Genomic DNA, 21,579 nt, shown 5'->3' with positions numbered 1-21,579 from the left:
AACTGCCGATACAACGGGAGATCCAATTAAATAGTAGCCATTTGGCTGGTTCTAAACCTGCTAACGAGACTGGAAGAGGTTTTCTTTTGCAATCTAAAGCCCCTAAATTTCAGAATACCGTACTTGTTCTTTCTACTATGCCAACTCCCCAAGTAGATAAGTTTTTTTTTGTTTTGTTTTGTTTTTAAATGGAGACAGGGTACCACCATGTTGCCCAGGCTGATCTCAAACTCCTCGGCTCAAGTGATTCTCCCACCTTAGCCTTCCAAAGTGTTGGGATTACAGTTGTGAGCCACTGTGTTTTTTTTTTTTTTTTTTTTTTTAAATTCCCAACTCTTTACTTACCTATAGCAGGATCTGGATAGGGCAAATCCTGAGGAGAGCTGTAGTAGGCCTCAAGAGTGAAAGGTTCCTTTCTATAAAATGTAAGGACTTTAGAGAAAGGAGCAGCATGATTTTTGGAAAAGACTTCACAGTCACTGAATGGAGGAAAAAGACAAAAATACAAATTCAGGATATTCCTAACACTTTTACCCATGTGTTCTAGGATTGTAATTATTGTATAGAGTTAGTTTCTCTCTCCTTTCAATTGGTATTATTTCCAGATTATAAGAGTTCCCAAGAATCTTTATATATAAAGTCAGTAAAAAAGGAATATATGTCAATCTGCGCATAAAAGGCACCAATGATTTCAGCAGAATCAAGTGTGAGAAACTAATTAAGGACACAAATTTATTCTGACTAAAATAAATGACCACTTTCCTTCATGCACTATGATAAAATGTTACAGATTTGTGTAACTGAAATGAAGAGTAACATATTATTCAGACCTAATAGTCAACTAACTTTAGGTATATAAATGATTAATAAACATCATACCTTGACCCTTCTTCAGCTGGAGAATTCCATCTCAGAGATATTGGATATGGTACTACATCAGTGATAGAAAATTCTCTGACTTTGAAAGCAGGCGATAAGATGGCGCACTAGAATAATAATTTTCAAAAGTTCCATTCAACAAGTATAGACATTATAAACGGATAATATCACTAAACCTACAAATTACTTCAGAAAATCAATGGTCTTTTTAAAATATTTATATTAGTAATTTAATGGTGTCTGAACAGTTTTACAAACTTCTATCATGTCAATTACCTATATAATCTAGCTATTCCTTATTTTTCTATTAACCCCAACCCTTATTTAATTGATGTACACTATTTCATATAGACATAGGTAACAGGCCAGACTTCTAGTCAAACTTCAGGCTCAGAGTTACCTATGTTTCTAGTCAATTAATTCATCTTATGTGCTATAGAGTACAGTTACTTTTAGGAACATCACCTCTATTTTAAAACAAAGGTTTTGGAATCTCAACACCTTGAAATCACCCTGAGCTAACCCCAGGTTGTTAGATACATAAACCACTGCCATCTTGTTACAATGATTTATAAATGGTTACCTACAAAGGAAAGAATATTCACCTGCAATGCACAGCCTCGAGTGACAGCTTCATCAGCATTTAATGTTGTACTAAGTTCTTTACCAAAAAATTTGCTGATCTTCTCTTTTACCGCTGGGATTCGTGTAGCACCACCAACTATCTCCACTGCATAAATATCTTCTTTCTTTAACTCTATTTTTAAAGAATTAGACAGATTTTTTTAATGAAAGGACAGTAACATCGTACCATGATGAAATAACTCAGATGTATAACGAAACTCCTCCACTCCCTCACCCACCTCCACAAACACATATACACATGCGCACACTCACAGAGGCATGTGGCATCTGGAAACAAGTAGGTGTTTTAATTCTCAAAATAATGGGGGAAGGGTAGCTAGCGGGATTTAGGAGGTGAGGGCCAGGAATACTCAAATGTACTGCAGTGTACAAGTCCTGAATTTCTTACACAATCTCACACAAACAAGTGTTAAAACATCAACAGACCAAACATTCAAATACACTAGCCATCAGGAAAATAAAAGGGCCTCAAAGCACTGAGTTACTCTGACCTGACATTAAAGGAAAAAAAAGAAGAATCACATCCAGCTACTCCAGTGTTCTAATCCAAGGCATAAACATAGTCCACATTAAAACACGGGTAGAGGCTAGGCATGGTGGCTCATGCTTGTAATCCCAGTACTTTAGAAGGCCGAAGTGGGCGGATCACCTGAGGTCAGGAGTTCAAAACCAGCCTGACCAACATAGTAAAACCCCGTCTCCACTAAAAATACAAAAATTAGCCAGACGCAGTGACGCATGCCTGTAATCCCAGCTACTCAGGAGGCTAAGGCAGGAGAATTGCTTTAACCCAGGAGGCGGAGGTTGCACTGAGCTGAGATTGAACCACTGCACTCTAGCCTGGGTGACAGAGCACAACTCCCATCTCAAAAAATAAAAATAAAATAAAAAATAAAATACAGGAACAGTTTCTTCGTATCAGAAAGAAGGTGTGTATCAAGAATCTGCTGTTGCTCATAAAATACTTCTTAATATCACCTGATTTCCTGGTCACATTTTATCTAACAACCATTGATAACTTCTTGGGAAGGGCTATTTAAAGAAATGGGCTTTCCCAGTGTGGAAATAAGCCCATTTGCCATCATCACTAATTAAAGAGGAAAGCCTGTGCCAAGCTGACAGTATATCTCAACACTCTGAAATAGCAATCAACACAACAGTGAAGTCCAGGTAAATGGTTTGTCAAAGAAAGATTTTAGGAAAATTAGTATATATTCCTAAATCAAACAGTCACCTTTTAGCCTGAGACAAAATTAAAGCATCTTGTTAAATAAGTATGTGGTTATCCTACCTTCCCCCTTTGCTGTAGCTCTCATCCAGCTAGGCAAGAATTCACTGACAGAAAAGCTTGTAAGACTACCATATCAGCATCGCAAAAGACAATATTTACCACCATTAAATAATTGTGAGGCTTATATCCAACTTTCAGTCTGAATCCAGTTTCTTGGAGAAACTTTTATTAGATTTCCCTAGACATTTCAAAAGATTACTTTGGGCAGGGGGAAGATACAGATTGAAAAAAAGTTTAATATATACTACTGAACTAGTTCATACAATAAAAATTTCTATCACTGCTTGCAAAAGTAAGATAATAAATAACAATTTCCAAAGAGTCTGAGATACGCAAACAAATTCAATCACAAAAATACTTACTGGTTTGTTCCAAAACACTACGAAGTGGTGGCTCCACTCTAGCTAAGAGATCATTGCACATCTCCAGAAATTTGCCTCTACAAAAAACAAACAAACAAAAAAACACAGTACATTAAATCACATGCCACTTTTATGTGGAATGGATGGCTATAATAAAAAACAGGTAACAACGAGTGCTGGCAAAATGTGGGAGACAGTGGATCCTTCATACATTCCCAGGTAATAGAAAATGAAAATGGTGCAGCCACTTGGGAAAAGTGTTTGGCAGTTCCTCAAGACGTTAGAGAGTTAGCATATGATTCAGCAATTCCATTCTAGGTATATAGCCAAAAGAACAGAAAACACATGTTCACACACAAAACTGGTATATCAACGTTCACAAGCAGCCGAAACAACCCAGATGCCTATCAACTGTATAAAGCAATACAAATAAATGAATACAATAAGAGGAACTAATACATATTACAACACATGAAAACATTATGCTGGGTTAAAGAACTCAAACAAAAACAAAAATTTATGTGAAATATTCAGAATAGGTATATCCAGAGAAAGGAGACGAGTGGCTACCAATGACTAAAGGGAAGAAGAGATGGGAAGGACACCTAATGAGTACAGAGTTTGTTTTTTGTTTGTTTGTTTTTGAGACAGGGTCTCACTCTATTGCCCACAATGGAGTGCACTGGCACGATCTTGGCTCACTCTCACTGCAACCTCAGCAGTGAGCTCCCAGGCTCAGGTCATTTTCCCACCTTAGCCTCTCAAGTAGCTGGGTCAACAGGCATGCACAACCATGTCTCTTTCTTTTATATTAATACACATTTTTAGATGTTTTAGGTCTACAGAGAAATGAACATAAACAATATCCATACATCCCCTCCTCACTCCCAGCCCAGTTCCTCTATTAACATCTTGCATTAGTATGGTATATTTGTTACAATTAATGAGTCAATGCTGACAAATGATAGTTCCTATTAGTGTTTTATGAGTTTTAACAATGTATTCACCACTTCAGTAACATACAGAATAATTTCACTGTACTCCAACTATTCATCCCTATTCATCCCTGTGCTCCAACTATTCATCCCTCCCTGCTCCAAACTCCAGGTAACTGACTGTTTTATTGTCTGCATAGTTTTTTTTTTTTGGGGGGCGGGACGGTTTTCAGATGGAGTTTCAATCTTGTTGCCCAGGTTAGAGTGCAGTGGTGCAATCCCAGCTCACTGCAACCTCCACCTTCCAGGCTCAAGCAATTCTCCTGCCTCAGCCTCCTGAGTAGCTGGGATTACAGGTGTGCACCACCACGCTCGGCTAATTTTGTATTTTTTTTTTTTTTAGTAGAGATGGGATTTCACCATGTTGGTCAGGCTGGTCTTGAACTCCTGACCTCAAGTGATTCACCCGCCTCGGCCTCCCAAAGTGCTGAGATTAAAGGCATGAGCCATCGCACCCGGTCGTCTGCATGGTTTTGCCTTTTCCAAAATGTCATATAGTTGGAATCCTACAGTATGCAGATTTTTCAAATTGGCTTCTTTCACTTGGCAATATGCATTTAAGGTTTCTCAATGTCTTTTCACAGCCTGATTACTCACTCATTTAGGGTTTAAGAAGTAATGAAAACATTCTAAAATTTAGTTGTAATGATGGCTGCTGAGCTCTACAAAAATACTAAAAAAAAAAAAAATTTTTTTTTTTTTTAAATCACTGAGTATACACGTTAAAAGGGTGACTTCTAGTTGGATGCAGTGGCTCACGCCTGTAGTCCCAACACATCATGAAGCTACGGCTTGAGCCCAGGAGTTCAAGACCAGCCTGGACAACACAGCAAAACCTCATCTCTACAAAACATACAAGAAATCAGCCAGGCATGGTGGCGCACACCTGTAGTCTTAGCTACCCAGGAAGCTGAGGCAGGAGGATCACCTGGGCCTGGGAGGTCGAGGCTACAGTGAGCCCTGATCAACCCATTGCACTCCAGCCTGGGCAATAGGTATCCTTTCTCCAAAAAAAAGGGGAAAAGGGGGTAACTTTATTAAATTACATCTCAATAAAAAAGAATAGTAGGGTGGGTGCAGTGGCTCACGCCTGTAAACTCAGCACTTTGGGAGGCCAAGGCAGGTGGATCACCTCAAGTCGGGAGTTTGAGACCAGCCTGACCAACATGGGGAAACCCCGTCTCTACCAAAAATACAAAATTAGTCAGACGTGGTGGTGCATGCCTATAATCCCAGCTATTTGGGAGACTGAGGCAGGAGAATTGCTTGAACCTGGAAGGCAGAAGTTGCAGTGAGCTGAGATCAGGACATTGCACTCCAGCCTGGACAAAAAGAGTGAAACTCTGTCTCAAAGAAAAAAAAAGAATAGTAAAGTATAGAATGCACCCACCAGAGCATGCAAAACTTAAGGACTGCTAACATCAATACTGGTGAGATGTGTAGCAACCAGAGATCTTACATGTTAGAAGTTTAAAATGTTTTACTTCTAATAGAAAAAAAAGCTGAAGAGTCACTGTCCATCAATAACAAACCTACAATGGCACAGTAGTTAGCAATACAGAAGAACAACAAATGGCACATGAAACAAACAAATGAATCTCAATTTTATGCTGACTAAAAAATGCCTCACACAAAAAACTACACACTACATGATTCCACTTACAAGAAGTTACAGAATTGGCAAATTTAATCTATGGACTGAAAAAGACAAAAAGCACATCAGTGGTTATGGAAGCCTGAGGAAACGTTCCAACATAATGGTCTATTTCATAATAAAGGCATTAGTTACAAAGATATATGTGTATGCTGAAGCTCAGCAAATGAGCACTTAAAACCTGAGTGTGTCATATAAAAATATATCCAAAAAACAATGAATTCTGGTTAATAGGCAAACCTTACTCAGTATCTGGGGAGAAGTCTACATTTATAGATGGCCGCAATTTAAGTTTCTGTAAGACGTATACAGATGCAATTTACTTTGAGATATGCTAAAAACAAAATTGAGGCCAGGCCACGCAGTGGCTCACACCTATAATCCCAGCACTTTGGGAGGCTGAGGCGGGCGGATCACCTGAGGCTGGGAGTTGGAGACTAGCCTGACCAACACGGAGAAATGCCATCTCTACAAAAAATACAAAATTCGCTGGGTATGGTGGTGCATGCCTGTAACCCCAGCTACTTGGGAAGCTGAGGCAGGAGAATTGCTTGAACCCGGGAGGCGGAGGTTACAGTGAGCCAAAATCACGCCATTGCACTCCAGCCTGGGCAACAAGAGCAAAACTCCATCTCAAAAAAAAAAAATAATAATAAATTAAAAATTGATGGCTTTATAGGATATATGAACAAATATGTACTAAAACAAGTACAGTAAATGTTATCAGTAGAACCTAAGTGGTGGGATAAGGACATTCACTGTAAAATTCTTCCAACTTTGTTCATGTCTGAAACTATCTGAAATCAAAATTGTGAAAAGCAAAGGAAAAGATTTTAAGAAGATAGCTACAGCGGTAGAGTTTTTTTTGTTTGTTTTATTTGTTTTTTTGAGATGGAGTCTCATTCTGTCACCCAGGCTGGAGTGCAGTGGCACGATCTCAGCTCACTGCTACCTCTGCCTCCCAGATTCAAGCAATTCTCCCACCTCAGCCTCCTGAGTAGCTGGGACTACAGGTGCACGCCAAGCCCAGGTTAATTTTTTTTTTTTTTTTTTTTGTATTTTTTTTTGAGACAGAGTCTTGCTCTGTCATCCAGGCTGGAGTGCAGTGGCACTATCTTCGGCTCACTACAGCCTCCGCCTCCTGGGTCCAAGCAATTCTCCTGCCTCAGCCTCCCAAGTAGTTGGGATTACAGGCGCCCACCACCACACCCGGCTAATTTTTGTATTTTTAGTAGAGATGGGGTTTCACCATATTGGCCAGGCTGGTCTCAAACTCCTGACCTCAGGTGATCCACCCACCTCAGCCTCCCAAAATGCTGGGATTACAGGCGTGAGCCACCACACCTGGACAGTAGAGGTTTTTTGATAGTTTCTTTTTAAAAAGTTTTATTGCAATATAATTTACATGCCACAGAATTCACCCATTGAAAGTATATAATTCCCGTCCGGGTGAGGTGGCTCACACCTGTAATCCTAGCACTTTGGGAGGCTGAGGAGGGTGGCCGAGCTCAGGAATCTGAGACCAGCCTGAGCAATATGGCAAAATCCTGTCTCCACAAAAAATACAAAAATTAGCCAGGCGACAGTGTCGGTAAACACCTATACTCCCATCTACTTGGGGGTCTGAGGTGGGAGGATCTCTAGAACCTGAAAGAGTGAGGCTGCAGTGAGCTGAGATCGTACCACTGCACTCCAGACTGCATGACAAAGTGAGAACTTGTTTCAAAAAGAAATAAATTAAAAAAATAAAAATAAATTATGTAATTATTGACTTTTGGGCATGAGGTTTTGGTACAAAAATATTTTTAAAGTATACAATTCAGTGACTTCATATATACAGAGTTGTGCAAGCATCGCAACAATCAATTTTAAAACATTTTCAGTCTAAAAAAGAACATTTTCATCACCCTTAACCGTTACTTTCCTCAATTCCCACAGCCCTAGGCAACCACTAAATCTACTTTCTGTCTCTACAGATTTGCCAATTCTGGGCATTTCATATAAACAGAATCATACAAAATGTGGCCTTTTGTGACTTCTTTCAGCAGCATGAACTTTCGAAGGTTCACCCATGTTTCAGTATGTATCTGTATTACATTTTTTTCAAGTACCAAAAATATCCCAATGTATGGACATAGCATGTTTTATTTATCCACTTGATCAGCTGATGAACATTTGGGTTGTTTCCACTTTTTGTCTATTATGAGTAGTGCAATGAACATTCACATATGTGTTTTTCTGTGGACATGTGTTTCCATTTCTCTTGAATATGTATCTAGACATACAACTGCTGAATAATGTGATAATTTGATGCGGATTTTTTTGGTTTTGTTTTTGAGAGGCTTTCCCTCTGTCGCCCAGGCTGGAGTGCAGTGGCACGATCGTGGTTCACAGCAGCCTGCATCTCCTGGGCTTAAACAATCCTACAACAAAACTAGGTAATGAAATATACCCACAAACCTCAAAATACATATAGGCAGAGACAAACCATCCACAGCTACAATTCCTGCTTAGTATCAGCTCTGTGTAAAATAAACAGAAGTAAACAAAAGGGCATATAATTGACCTGAAAACTCCAGAATAACCTAACTCAGAGGGCCAAATTGAAAACAGCAGCTGAAATCAGCAGGGGTTGGCATGCTCCAAAACAAGTATAAAAGGCCCTAAAATAAGGTATTCAGGGACCACAGCAAACTGGGCCCAACCTAAAGTTATCTTCAAAGAAAAAAGAACTCACTGAAGAAAAACTACTGATTAAAAAATCCAAACTAAGCAGGACAACACAGTGAACACAAAAGAAGAGGGAGGGAAAACATCTCAGAAAGTTAAGCCACATTTTTAAAATATTTCACAAAAACAAAAGAGGGACTCACACTTATAATCCCTGCACTTTGAAAGGCAGAGGCAGGTGGATGACTCAAGGTCAGGAGTTCAAGACCAGCCTGGCCAACATGGCAAAACCCCATCTCTACTAAAAATACAAAAATTAACTGGGCATGGTGGCCCACACCTGTAATTCCAGCTACTCAGGAGGCTGAGACATGAGAATCATTTAAACTCGGGAGGTGGAGGTTGAAGCAAGCCAAGATCATACCACTACACTCCAGCCTGGGTGACCTACTGAGACTCTGTCTCAAAAAAAAGAACAGGCAAATCTACAGAGACAGAAAACATATTGGTAATTGCCTAGGGTATGAAGAGTAAATGCTAATGGGTATAAGGTTTCTTTTTGGGGTGACAAAAACTTTCTAGAATTAAATAGTGGTCACAGTTGCACAACCTTGGAATTGTGCACTTTAAAATAGTAAGGTTTTATGGTACGTGAATTATATCTCAATAAAAATGATACAGGAAATGAAAGAACAAATCAGCATTAGAAAGACCTAGAACAGAATTAGAAGTATGAGAATAAATGTCAGAAATGAAAACTAAACAGTACACAAGAGCAATGCCATGAAGGACTGGACCAAAAATGGAAAATATAAAAAACAGGCAAACTAAAAAAAAAAAATATGTAAGATAAGCAAGATCCAACATAATTATGTAGGAATTCCCAAAAGAGAAAACCACAGCATTACAACAGAATACCAGAAAATATAATTCAAGAAAACTTAAGAAATTTTAATTAATTTGTAATGTCAGACTACATACTGAAAAGGCACACTGTGTACTGGAAAAAAACTGATGCAAAGTAACCAACATCAAAACATACTGTAGTAAAATTATTGAGTTTTTTTTTTTTTTTTTTTTGAGACAGGGTCTCACTCTCATCACCCTGGCTGGAGTGCAATGTGGCGCGATCATGGTTCACTGCAGCCTCAACTTACTAAGCTCATGTGATCCTCCCACCTCCGCCTCCCGAGTAGCCAGGACAAGCGAACGCCACCACATCAGGCTATTTTTTTGTATTTTTGGTAGAGACGAGGTTTTGCCATGTTGCCCAGGCTGGTCTCAAACCCCTGAGCTCAAGCCATCCACCTGCCTCAACATCCCAAAGTGCTAGGTTTACAGGTGTGAGCCACCACACCCAAATGGACTTTCAAAAAAAAAAAAAATCAAAAACATTTGGGCATCTAAGCAAAAAGAACAAGTGACAAATATCTAAATACTATGCTGTCACACTTTGACAGCAATGTCATACACCAAAAGAAAATAGATTGTTACTGCATTTAAGATCCTCAACAAGGAAAGAAAGGCTAAGAATGTTCTATCCAGCTAAAGTGACTTTTAAGTACAAACATGGCAAACTGTCACCAACATGCAAGAACTTAAGGAACACTATTCACATGTGCTATCCCTTAGGAATCTGCAGGAGAATGCACTTCCAACCATCAAAACGATGAATTAACACAAAGCTGCTAGTAATCTACTAAAATAATCCAAAAAATTGAAAATAAGTGCTGACAAAGACGTGGAGAAACTGAAACCCAGTACAGCGCTGGTGGGGTAATCACTGAGAAATACAGTTTGGAGATTCCTCAAAAAGTTAAACATAGAATTGCTGTATAAGCCAGCAATTGCACTCCTAGGTATATAAGCAAAAGACCTGAAAACAAGCACTTGTTCACAAATGTCCACAGCACTATTCACAATAGCTAAAAAGTAGAAACCCAAATGTCCATCAGCAAATGAATGGATGAATAAAATATGGTATATCCATACAAGAAAATAATATCCGCCCAAAAAAACAAATTAAGTACTGATACAGAATGTGGATGAACCTCAAAAACATTACACTGAGAAATTAGAACAAAAGAAGCCAGACACATATTACATGATTCCACTTATATGAAATATCCAGAATAAATAAATCCACAGAAACAGAAAACAGGCTGTTGATCACCAGGGACCAGAGGTACGGGGAAACAGGAAATAATCACCTACTGGGTATGAAGTTTTATTCTGGGGTGATGAACACGTTTTTCCATTACATAGAGGTGGCCATTGCATAACCCTGTGAATGTACTAAATTCCAGTGAATTGTTTACTTTAAAATGCTTAATTTTATGATACGTGAATTTCACCTCAAGTTTTTTTTAAGTGAAGAAACCATTAATTAAAAGAAATATAATGTCAAATAATCTGGTTTAATCGATTTAAACGAAGGTGAATGTTAAAGACTAAATGAAGGGGGCCAGGCACGGTATCTCACGCCTGTAACCCCAGCACTTTGGGGGGCTGAGGCAGGTAGATCACGTGAGTCCAGGAGTTCAAGACCAGCCTGGGCGAGATGGTGAAACCCAGTCTCTACAAAAATACCAAAATTAGCCAGGCATGGTGGCATGTGCCTGTAGTCCCGGCTACTCAGGAGACTGACGCAGGAGGATCACTTGAGCCCAGGACACAGAGAGTGCAGTGAGCCAAGATCACACCACTATACTCCAGCCTAGGTGACAGAGTAAGATCCTGTCTCAAAAGAATAACAACAATAATCACCCTAAATGAAGGCTATAATATAGAACATATAAGAACTATGTATTCTGATGATGTAAATACAGTACAACTTTTTTTTTTTTTTTTTTGGAGACAGTGTCTCAGTTTGTTGCCCAAGCTAGAGTACAGTGGCACAATCTCAGCTCACTGCAACCTCCGTCTCCCAAGTTCAAGCGATTCTCCTGCCTCAGCCTCCCGAGTACCTGGGATTACAGGCGCCTGCCATCACACCCAGCTAGTTTTTGTATTTTTAGTAGAGACAGAGTTTCACCACGTTGGCTAGGCTGGTCTCAAACTCCTAACCTCAAGTGATCCGCCTGCCTCCCAAAGTGCTGGGATTACAGGAGTGAGCCACCACGCCCCATCACAGTACAACTTTTTTTTTTGAGACAGAGTCTCACTGTCGCCCAGGCTGGAGTGCAGTGGTGCGATCTCGGCTCACTGCAAGCTACGCCTCCCAGGTTCACACCATTCTCCTGCCTCAGCCTCCCCAGCAGCTGGGACTACAGGCACCCGCCACCACGCCTGGCTAATTTTTTGTATTTTTAGTAGAGAAGGGGTTTCACCATGTTAGCCAGGATGGTCTCCATCTCCTGACCTCGTGATCCGCCCGCCTCGGCCTCCCAAAGTGCTGGGATTACAGGCGTGAGCCACCATACCTGGCCACAACTATTTTTAAACAACAGCACACAGGCAAATTCAGTTTTTAAAAAATTTAAACTACTTAATAAGTATCTACTTAGCTCTTACAAACACGTAACATTTCACTAACAATTTCTGAAACATATTGGCTTACCTCCAGACTTCATGGAACACACATACACACACACAAGACTGCTGCTTAACAAAAATGAAAGCCATCTCTTGCAAGTAGTGGGTGAGGTGACTAAAAATTTGGATACAAGGCAAAATAAACACCATTTCAATTTTTTTACGGATAGCTCAGGCACATGTCTCCAAATACACCATTAGTCTTGCCTGAATTCTACCAGTAGAGTTCACAGCCAAAAGAATATCTTACTCCCATCATCCAAGCAACCGAACCAGGCAACAATAACACTCTGGGTGTTTCTGAGGATAACCCCGAAATGTCAATTATCCAGAATTCCCACAGCACTATACAAAAAGAGCTGTCACCCTCAAGTGAATCCGAATCTTTCAAAAAGAAAAATTTCAGGCTGGGCACGGTGGCTCACACCTGTAATCCTCACACTTTGGGGGGCTGAGGTGAGTGGATCACCTGAGGTCAGGTGTTCGAGACCAGCCTGGCCAACATGGCGAAACCCCGTCCGTACTAAAAATACAAAAATTAGCTGGGCGTGGTGGCAGGCACCTACAACCCCAGCTACTCAGGAGGCTGAGGCAGGAGAATCGCTTGAACCTGGGGGCAGAGGTTGCAGTGAGCCAAGATTGTGCCACTTCACTCCAGCCTGGGCAAAAGAGCAAAAACCTCCATTTCAAAAAAAAAAAATTACAATTTCTTAATCACTGGGTAAATTAAATTCAATTCTGCATTACAGCCCTTTGCCCTGATTTTTTGGAAACTGAAATCTCTTGTATAACAAATGCATACGTAAAGAACTACCAACACATTGGAATATTCAATTAATCAGAACAAAAACATTAGTCTACATTATTAGAATAACCAGACCCAACTTTATATAAAAAGCAGGGTCCTGAATGGCTTCGAATTTTTTAAACGGAACCAAAATTATCATATAACCCCCATGATGATTTTAACAATTAGCCAATTAAAGGTTAATGTATGTGGAGAAGACTCACTCTTCACTTTAACATCGAAATATTAATATACTTACCTATTCATAGTTCCAGATACATCAACATCATTCATAAAACATTCAATGCTCAAAGGGAGATCTGAAGCATTTGCACTCATCAATTTCTTGAGTTTCTCACACTCCTGAGAGAGTCGTAATAACGCACGGATTTTGGACTTAATGTCTAGCTTGTATTTCTTCCCAAATTCTTCACAGAAGTGATTTACTAACACTTCATCAAATTTTCTACCTCCCAATGTCGTGTCAAATGCAGTGGCCAGAACCTTAAGGAAAAAATGAGAATTAATCAAACAACCAATCGATTTTGAAACAGATGATATATATTTGCCTGGTAAGTTGTTTATTTAGAAAAAAAGAGGGAGGGTTACATTAAGGTTAAAATAAAGCAACGTATACATCATTTAATCCTTATTACCCCACACTGTAAAAATAGGCACTATAATCCCCAATTTACAGATAATGCTACAGACCTGGACAGATGAGATAAACTGCAGTTCACAAAGCTAGTAAGTGGTAGAAGTGGAATTCAAAGCCAAATCTCCTTAATTCCGAAGTCCATGCCCTCCCCACTGTACCAGTCTGACTCCCATTAGCAGTGACATGTCCAAGGTAAAATATACTAACATGTCACGTACATACTTCTAGTCTACTCACTATCACAAAACTGAGTAATACCAAAGGCTCAACTCTCTGCAGTTTACTACCAAAGGACTCCTTAAAGCCTTAGCTCACAGCAATGTGTTTCTATTTAACCTGGAAGTCTAATTAGCCTGGGTTACCCATTTCCAAATCTCTAACAGATTAGAAGCAAACTAGATCTAATTAGATTCAGTAATAGAAGTTAGGCTATGTAAGTGATGACATCCTTATGAAGGAATAAAACCAGTAAAAACAATCTCTTCAAAGAATGCTAAACGTCATGAGGGAAATTTTCTTAGTATGTTAACTGAAAAAAAAAAAAAAAAAAAAAAAAAAGACAGGACACAGAGCTAAATATAGTGACTCCAATTCTGTTTTCTTAGAAAACTAGAATGAAACACACCAAGCTGTTAAGAATGGTAAGATTGTAAATAACTTTTCTTTTTTCTTTTTGATACAGGGTCTCACTCTGTTGCCCAGGCTGGACTGCAGTGGCACAATCTCAGCTCACTGTAGCCTCGACCATCCAGGCTCAAGCAATCCTCCCACCCCAGCATCCCAAGTAGCTAGGACTACAGGCACACATCACCACATCCAGCTAATTTTCATATTTTCTTTGCAGAGATGAGGTTTCGCCATGTTGCCCAGGCTGTTCTCAAACTCCAGGCTCAAGCGATTCCCCCACCTCAGCCTGAAGGGTAGCTGGGACTACAGGCGCACCACCACACCCAGCTAATTTTGTAGAGACAGGGTTTTACCATGTTGCCCAGACTTTTCTTTACACATAAATGTTTTCCAATTTGGGGAGATTTTTGTAATGAATATTTTTATAATTTAAAACTAATCAAAAGGATTGGAAAACTGACAGGTGACAGGTAACACTGAAGGACAATTTAGAAAAACAGAAGCAGATGGCTACTAATACACATCATTCTGAGCCAAAGCCAGGCTAAATTATAACCAGAGTCTTCTGTTTAAAAAGATGAAAGCATAGCATAGATCTTAGAAATTCTATTAGTGATTAAAGTTTAAACACTGAGAATTACATTTGGTCCACCATTTACAGCTATCAAAAAGCATAATCACAAATCTCTCATTTCCCAATTATCTAAAAGATTCGCTTTCTTTTATTTAAAAACAAAACCACCTAGAAACAATATAAACCAGAAAATAAAGTGGAAACGTCTATTTTTCAAAGAAACAAGACCATAACAAATAAAGTCTCAAAATTCCTCCAAAATTACCAAATATTTAGTTTTGGGTAATCCCTCTCCACCAATCTCCAATGGGTACAAGGCGGTGAATTTAGACCTTGGCACCAAGAATTTTAATATACAATTCAAATAATTAACGCAAACACTTGAGAAATCCTTGGTTCTTCACCAAATTCTAGATAAAATCATCTAGACAGAGAATTTTATACCCTACGGTGGAACTAGCATAAACCAGCAAACTCAACTATGACAGAGATCACCCTCTGGCCCCTCCTTGCCTTCTATACTTCTGTGTGTACAAAACTGCTTAAACTTTTGGCTTTCCAGAAATCTATAATTCCTAGTCCAGTTTGTTTTGGAATCCAAAAGAAACCCCTTTTCCAGAACACTCAAAACCTCAAAAGCAAGAGAACAGAGCACCTGTACCACCCTCTCAATCCCCAGTGTAAAATTCACCAAGGAACTACATGTTAAAAAATCCTCCTGCTGGGCGTGGTGGCTCACGCCTGTAATCCCAGCACTTTGGGAGGCCGAGGCAGGCAAATCACCTCAGGTCCTGAGTTCGAGACCAGCCTGACCAACATGCATAAACCCTGTCTCTACTAAAAATACAAAATTAGCCGGGCATGGTGACACATGCCCGTAATCCCAGCTACTAGGGAGGCTGAGGCAGGAGAATCACCTGAACCTGGGAGGTGGAGGTTGCAGTGAGCCAAGATCACACCATTGCACTCCACCCTGGGCAACAAGAGCGAAACTCTGTCTCAAAAAAAAAAAAAAGAGAGAAAAAAAAGAAAAGAAAAAAAATCCTCTGAATAACCCTGTAAGGTATGCATTGTTTCTCCCATATTGTAGATGAGAAAAAATTGTTGTCTCTCAAAATTTTATAATTACCATACTACTAACACAGTCTTTTGGAAAAAAAACATATACTTACTTTCAGTTTTCCTCTATTAAATGCACATACAGAAACTTGATAAGCAGAGTGGCCCATGTCTACAAAAACTACATTTCTTGGTTTCTCTTCTAAGGCAGGAAGATCCTGCTTATAGATTCCATATGCAAGAGCAACTACAGAAGAAAAAACACAAAAATTAAACATAACAACATCTAAGTAAATAAAATTCATTTAAGCAGGAAAAAAGAGGTTTTATATATAACGAATGCAACTACATGTGTTATGTTTTAGAAATCAAATTCTTTATAAGCACTGTGTAATTTATTCAAGAAAAAGATTATCTTCCAAGAGTTAAATACTGACATTCACTTAGACTTCCTTACAGTTGCCAATGGACTTTGGCACAATTTTCCCCAAGCCATTTCCCCCATTTTCCAAATATATTTTCCTGGATCTCTTCTACCCCTACGCTATGTTAACACCCCACATGCTCTGTCCATGAGATGCTGCTTTATGTCCCATTCCTCTGACTCTACCAGTCCACAAGTCTAAGAGAAGACCAGTCTTTAACCCAAAGCACTGCTCCACACGCTAAGTGTGCTCCTTCCCCAACAAGCATGTGATTAAATACCAAAATGCATGCTATAAAGGTACACAAAAAGCACTGGTCAGATTAATTCTTCACAAGTGACACAGTATCCAAAAACACCATAACACAGGTGGTAAGCAAGAGCAGCAGTGCTGAAAGCAAAATAAAGGGCAAGAAACCCTAGGGTTTTAAAATTTCACAACCTTCAAGATTAACCAAGTCAAAAAAATAATCAACGGTCCTCCTTACCTGCAGTGGTTTCATTCATTAATCGCAAGCAATTAAGACCAGCGATCTGTGTTGCATCCATCACTGATCGTCTTTCTGCATCAGTATAGAAACAAGGAACCTACAAAAAAAAAAAAAGAATGTTTACTGTATTATAGATTCTAATTTTAGTTAGTAAAATCCAGGAACGCCATCAAATACCTACAGCAATTTATTCTGTATATGATCAAGAAAATATTTCAAACTAGTAGGGAAAAGTTAGAACATTTAGTAAGCAGTATTAGGATAAACAAATAGCCATACCATTACCTTACATATACTCATTACATGGCAGACCAAAATACCAACAGCTAAAGTAGTGACCACAGAGAAGAGTTAATATAAAGGCCAGAAACTGCTATCCTTAGAAAACGCCTGCTTGCATGTTGGTCCTTGCCTGGCATCTAGGATCTTGATTCACAAACAGTTCACTAAATCAATAGAAAAAGTTTCCCTAAATGATTAAGAGTGGTTCACTGTACCTAAGCTGTTTATATAAACATGTAGCTTGTGCTGACTACCGGCTTTCCTTCTGGGAGTTGGAATTTTGGTTCATGCTAGGTATAGGGTACCAATGTGACTGACCCCTGATAAAAACAGTGAACTAGCCAGGCGTGGTGGCTCACGCTTGTAATCCCAGCACTTTGGGAGGCCGGGGCAGATGGATCACCTGATGTCAGGAGTTTGAGACCAGCCTGGCCAACATGGTGAAACCCCATCTTTATAAAAAATACAAAAAAAAAAAAAAAAAACCACTAGCTGAGTGTGGTGGCACATGCCTGTAATCCCAGCTACTCCAAAGGCTGAGGCTTGAACCTGGGAGATGGAAGCTGCAGTGAGCCAAGATCATGCCACTGCACTCCAAGCTCGGAAACAAGAGCAAAACTCAGTCTCCAAAACAAACAAACAAACAAACAAAATCCCTGGACCAGGTTCAGGCAGAACTCCTGTAGTAGAGGACATTTCACCCGTATTGTTACAACCTGTTGCTGGAGTTAAGCACATGCTGACTCTGGGAAGCTTGTGCCTGGTTTCCTCCAGAATCTGCCTCATGTGCCTTTTCCCTTTGTTTTTTTTTCTGCTGTATTTTTTTTTTTATTAATTTTTTTTGCACACAAAAACACTAAACATTTTCTAAAAATACATACAAACAAAAAGACGCGTATCAAACATACCAGGAAGGCGGCACATGGGAAGACGGGGAATAGAAATGGGGAGTGGGAATCAAAATAAATGAGAGAGGGACTTTATATGGATCAGTGATAATAACTCAATCCTCTATTTGACGAAGAAGGAGAAGGAAGAGGAAGAAAAAGAAAGTGGGATAAAGGATCAGAAAGGGAGGAAAATAGAAAAAGTTAGAGTATGACTCCAGGATAGACCTGCCCTGTTGTCACTGAGTTGGTTGGTTGGTTTGTCTGTTGCATTTTTCATATGCTTCGCCATGTTGGCCAGACTGGTCTCGAACTCCTAGCCCGAAGTGATCAACCCGCCTCCGCCCCCCAGAGTGCCGGGACCACAGGCGTGAGCCACCACGTCCAGCCCCCAGATTCCTTCTGGCCTCCGTGGTATACCTCCCAGACGGGGCGGTCGGGCTGAGGCACTCCCCACATCCCAGACGGGGCGGCCAGGCAGAGGCGCTCCTCACTTCCCAGACCGGGCGGCCAGGCAGAGACGCTCCTCATTTCTTCCCAGACGGGGCGGCAGGGCAGAGGCGCTCCTCACTTCCCAGACGGGGCGACCGGGTAGACGCTTGCTCATTTCTTCCCGGACGGGGCGGCCAGGCAGAGACGCTCCTCACTTCTTCCCAGACGGGGCGGCGGGCCACGGGCCGGGCAGAGGGGCGGGCAGAGGCGCTCCTCACTCCCCAGACGATGGTGGCCGGGCAGAGGCGCTCCTCACTTCCCAGACGATGGGTGGCCGGGCAGAGGCGCTCCTCACCTCTTCCCGGACGGGGCGGCCGGGCAGAGGCGCTCCTCACCTCTTCCCGGACGGGGCGGCCGGGCAGAGGCGCTCCTCACCTCTTCCCGGACGGGGCGGCCGGGCAGAGGCGCTCCTCACCTTCCCGGACGGGGCGCCGGGCAGAGGCGCTCCTCACTTCCCGGACGGGGCGGCCGGGCAGAGGCGCTCCTCACCTCTTCCCGGACGGGGCCCGGCGCCCCCCCCCCGCGGGCGCCCCCCTCACCTCTCCCGGACGGGGGCCGGCAGAGGCGCTCCTCACTCCCGACGGCCGGGCAGAGGCGCTCCTCACTTCCCGGAAGGGGCCGCCGGGCAGAGGCGCTCCTCACTTCCCGGACGGGGCGGCCGGGCAGAGGCGCTCCTCACTTCCCGGACGGGGCGGCCGGGCAGAGGCGCTCCTCACTTCCCAGATGACGGGTGGCCGGGCAGAGGCGCTCCTCACTTTCCAGACGGGGCGGCCGTGCAGAGGCGCTCCTCACTTCCCAGACGATGGGTGGCCGGGCAGAGGCGCTCCTCACTTCCCAGACGATGGGTAGCCGGGCAGAGGCGCTTCTCACTTCCCAGACGATGGGTGGCCGGGCAGAGGCGCTCCTCACTTCCCAGACGGGGCGTCGGGCAGAGGCGCTCCTCACTTCCCAGACGGGGCGGCCGGGCAGAGGCGCTCCTCACTTCCCAGACATGGGTGGCCGGGCAGAGGCGCTCCTCACTTCCCAGACGATGGGTGGCCGGGCAGAGGCGCTCCTCACTTCCCAGACGATGGGTGGCCGGGCAGAGGCGCTCCTCACTTCCCAGACAGGGCGGCCGGGCAGAGGTGCTCCTCACTTCTTCCCAGACGGGGCGGCCGGGCAGAGGCGCTCCTCACTTCCCAGACCATGGGTGGCCGGGCAGAGGCGCTCCTCACTTCTCAGACGATGGGTGGCCGGGCAGAGGCGCTCCTCACTTCCCAGATGATGGGGGGCCGGGCAGAGGCGCTCCTCACTTCCCAGACGGGGTGGCCGGGCAGAGGCGCTCCTCACTTCCCAGACGGGGCGGCCGGGCAGAGGCGCTCCTCACTTCCCAGACGATGGGTGGCCGCGCAGAGGCGCCCCTCACTTCCCAGATGATGGGTGGCCGGGCAATGGCGCTTCTCACTTCCCAGATGGGGCAGCCCGGCAGAGGCGCTCCCCACTTCCCAGACGGGGTGGCCGGGCAGTGGTGCTCCTCACTTCCCAGACGATGGGTGGCCGGGCAGAGGCGCTCCTCACTTCCCAGACGGGGCGGCCAGGCAGAGGCTCCCCTCACCTCCCAGATGATTGGTGGCCGGGCAGAGGCACTTCTCACTTCCCAGACGGGTCGGCCGGGCAGAGGCGCTCCTCACTTCCCAGACGGGGCGGCCGCGCAGAGGTGCTCCTCACTTCCCAGACAATGGTTGGCCGGGCAGAGGCGCTCCTCACTTCCCAGACGATGGGTGGCCGGGCAGAGGCGCTCCTCACTTCCCAGACGATGGGTGGCCAGGCAGAAGCGCTCCTCACTTCCCAGACGATGGGTGGCCGGGCAGAGGCGCTCCTCACTTCCCAGACGATGGGTGGCCAGGCAGAAGCGCTCCTCACTTCCCAGACGATGGGTGGCCGGGCAGAGGCGCTCCTCACTTCTTCCCAGACGGGGCGGCCGGGCAGAGGTGCTCCTCACTTCTTCCCGGACGGGGAGGCCGGGCAGAGGCGCTCCTCACTTCCCAGACGAGGCGGCCGGGCAGAGGCGCTCCTCACTTCTTCCCAGACGGGCGGCCGGGCAGAGGAGCTCCTCACTTCTTCCCAGACGGGGCGGCCGGGCAGAGGAGCTCCTCACTTCTTCCCAGATGGGGCGGCCAGGCAGAGGCGCTCCTCACTTCTTCCCAGACGGGGCAGGCGGGCAGAGGCGCTCCTCACTTCTTCCCAGACGGGGCGGCCGGGCAGAGGCGCTCCTCACTTCTTCCCGGACAGGGCGGCTGGGCAGAGGCGGTCCTCACTTCCCAGACGGGGCGGCTGGGCAGAGGCGCTCCCCACTTCTTCCCAGACGGGGCGGCCGGGCAGAGGCGCTCCTCACCTTCCCAGACAGGGGGCCGGGCAGAGGCGCTCCTCACTTCTTCCCAGACAGGGCGGCCAGGCAGAGGTGCTCCTTACCTCCCAGACGATGGTTGGCCGGGCAGAGGCACTCCTCACCTCCCAAAAGGGGCGGCGGCCGGGCAGGGGCTGCAATCCCAGCACCCTGGTAGGCCAAGGCAGGCGGCTGAGAGGCGGAGGCTGCCACGAGCCAAGACCACGCCACTGCACTCCAGCCCGGGCCACACGGAGCACCGAGTGAGCGAGACTCCACCAGCCGTCCCAGCACTTCGGGAGGCCAAGGCGGGCAGAGCACTCGGGGTCAGGAGCCGGAGAGCAGCGTGGCCAACATGGCGAACTCGCGCCTGCAGCCAAAGGAGGAAAAGCAGGGTGGCGAGCGCTGGCAGTCCCAGGCAGTCCGCGGTGCGGGGCCGCAGCGAGCCGAGTAGATCACATGCAGCCTGGGCCACAGAGGGAAAAAAAGAAAGAAAGGAAGGAAGGAAGGAAGGAAGGAAGGAAGGCAGGCAGGCAGGCAGGCAGGCAGGCAGGCAGGCCGGCCGGCCGGCCGGCCCTTTTCCCTTTGTTGATTTTGCTTTGTATTCCTTCACTACAATAAATCTTAGCATGAGAATAGCTATATGCTAGGGGCTGTGAACCCTCCTAAGCAAATTACCAAAACTCAAGTGTGATCTTGAGGCCCCGCCCAAACATGACTCAACACCTTTTAACTTGATACCCAAAACTGGAAAAGACACTTAGGCATTCCAGTATTTTACATAAATTTTACTCCCACACAGAGTGTTATGCAGGATCAAAGCTAGGGGCACTAGATGGAGGAAGGGAAACAAATCTGGGAGACCAATGGAGAGCTGAGGAAAGGTAGGAAACATCTAAGAAA

At 44.0% G+C, this 21,579-nt stretch overlaps 1 protein-coding gene across 1 annotated transcript in view; it reads right to left on the bottom strand.

The window, feature by feature from the left end:
- The window catches only part of HSPA4 (heat shock protein family A (Hsp70) member 4), a 57,875-nt gene that overhangs the window by 16,072 nt on the left and 20,224 nt on the right, over positions 1-21,579 (bottom strand). Inside the window, exons 5-11 of the mRNA XM_030818846.1 lie at positions 16,648-16,747; positions 15,849-15,982; positions 13,077-13,321; positions 3,178-3,254; positions 1,485-1,636; positions 880-986; positions 346-479 (exon numbers count right to left, since the gene is read on the bottom strand). Of these exons, the coding sequence (XP_030674706.1) occupies positions 346-479; positions 880-986; positions 1,485-1,636; positions 3,178-3,254; positions 13,077-13,321; positions 15,849-15,982; positions 16,648-16,747 (949 nt within the window). The remainder of the gene's footprint in view (positions 1-345; positions 480-879; positions 987-1,484; positions 1,637-3,177; positions 3,255-13,076; positions 13,322-15,848; positions 15,983-16,647; positions 16,748-21,579) is intronic.

The sequence above is a fragment of the Nomascus leucogenys genome, chromosome 2, assembly GCF_006542625.1.
Source record: "Nomascus leucogenys isolate Asia chromosome 2, Asia_NLE_v1, whole genome shotgun sequence".
NCBI classification, from domain to species: domain Eukaryota; kingdom Metazoa; phylum Chordata; class Mammalia; order Primates; family Hylobatidae; genus Nomascus; species Nomascus leucogenys.
Note: the sequence above shows the minus strand (reverse complement) of the source record. Positions and strands in the feature narration are given on the sequence as shown.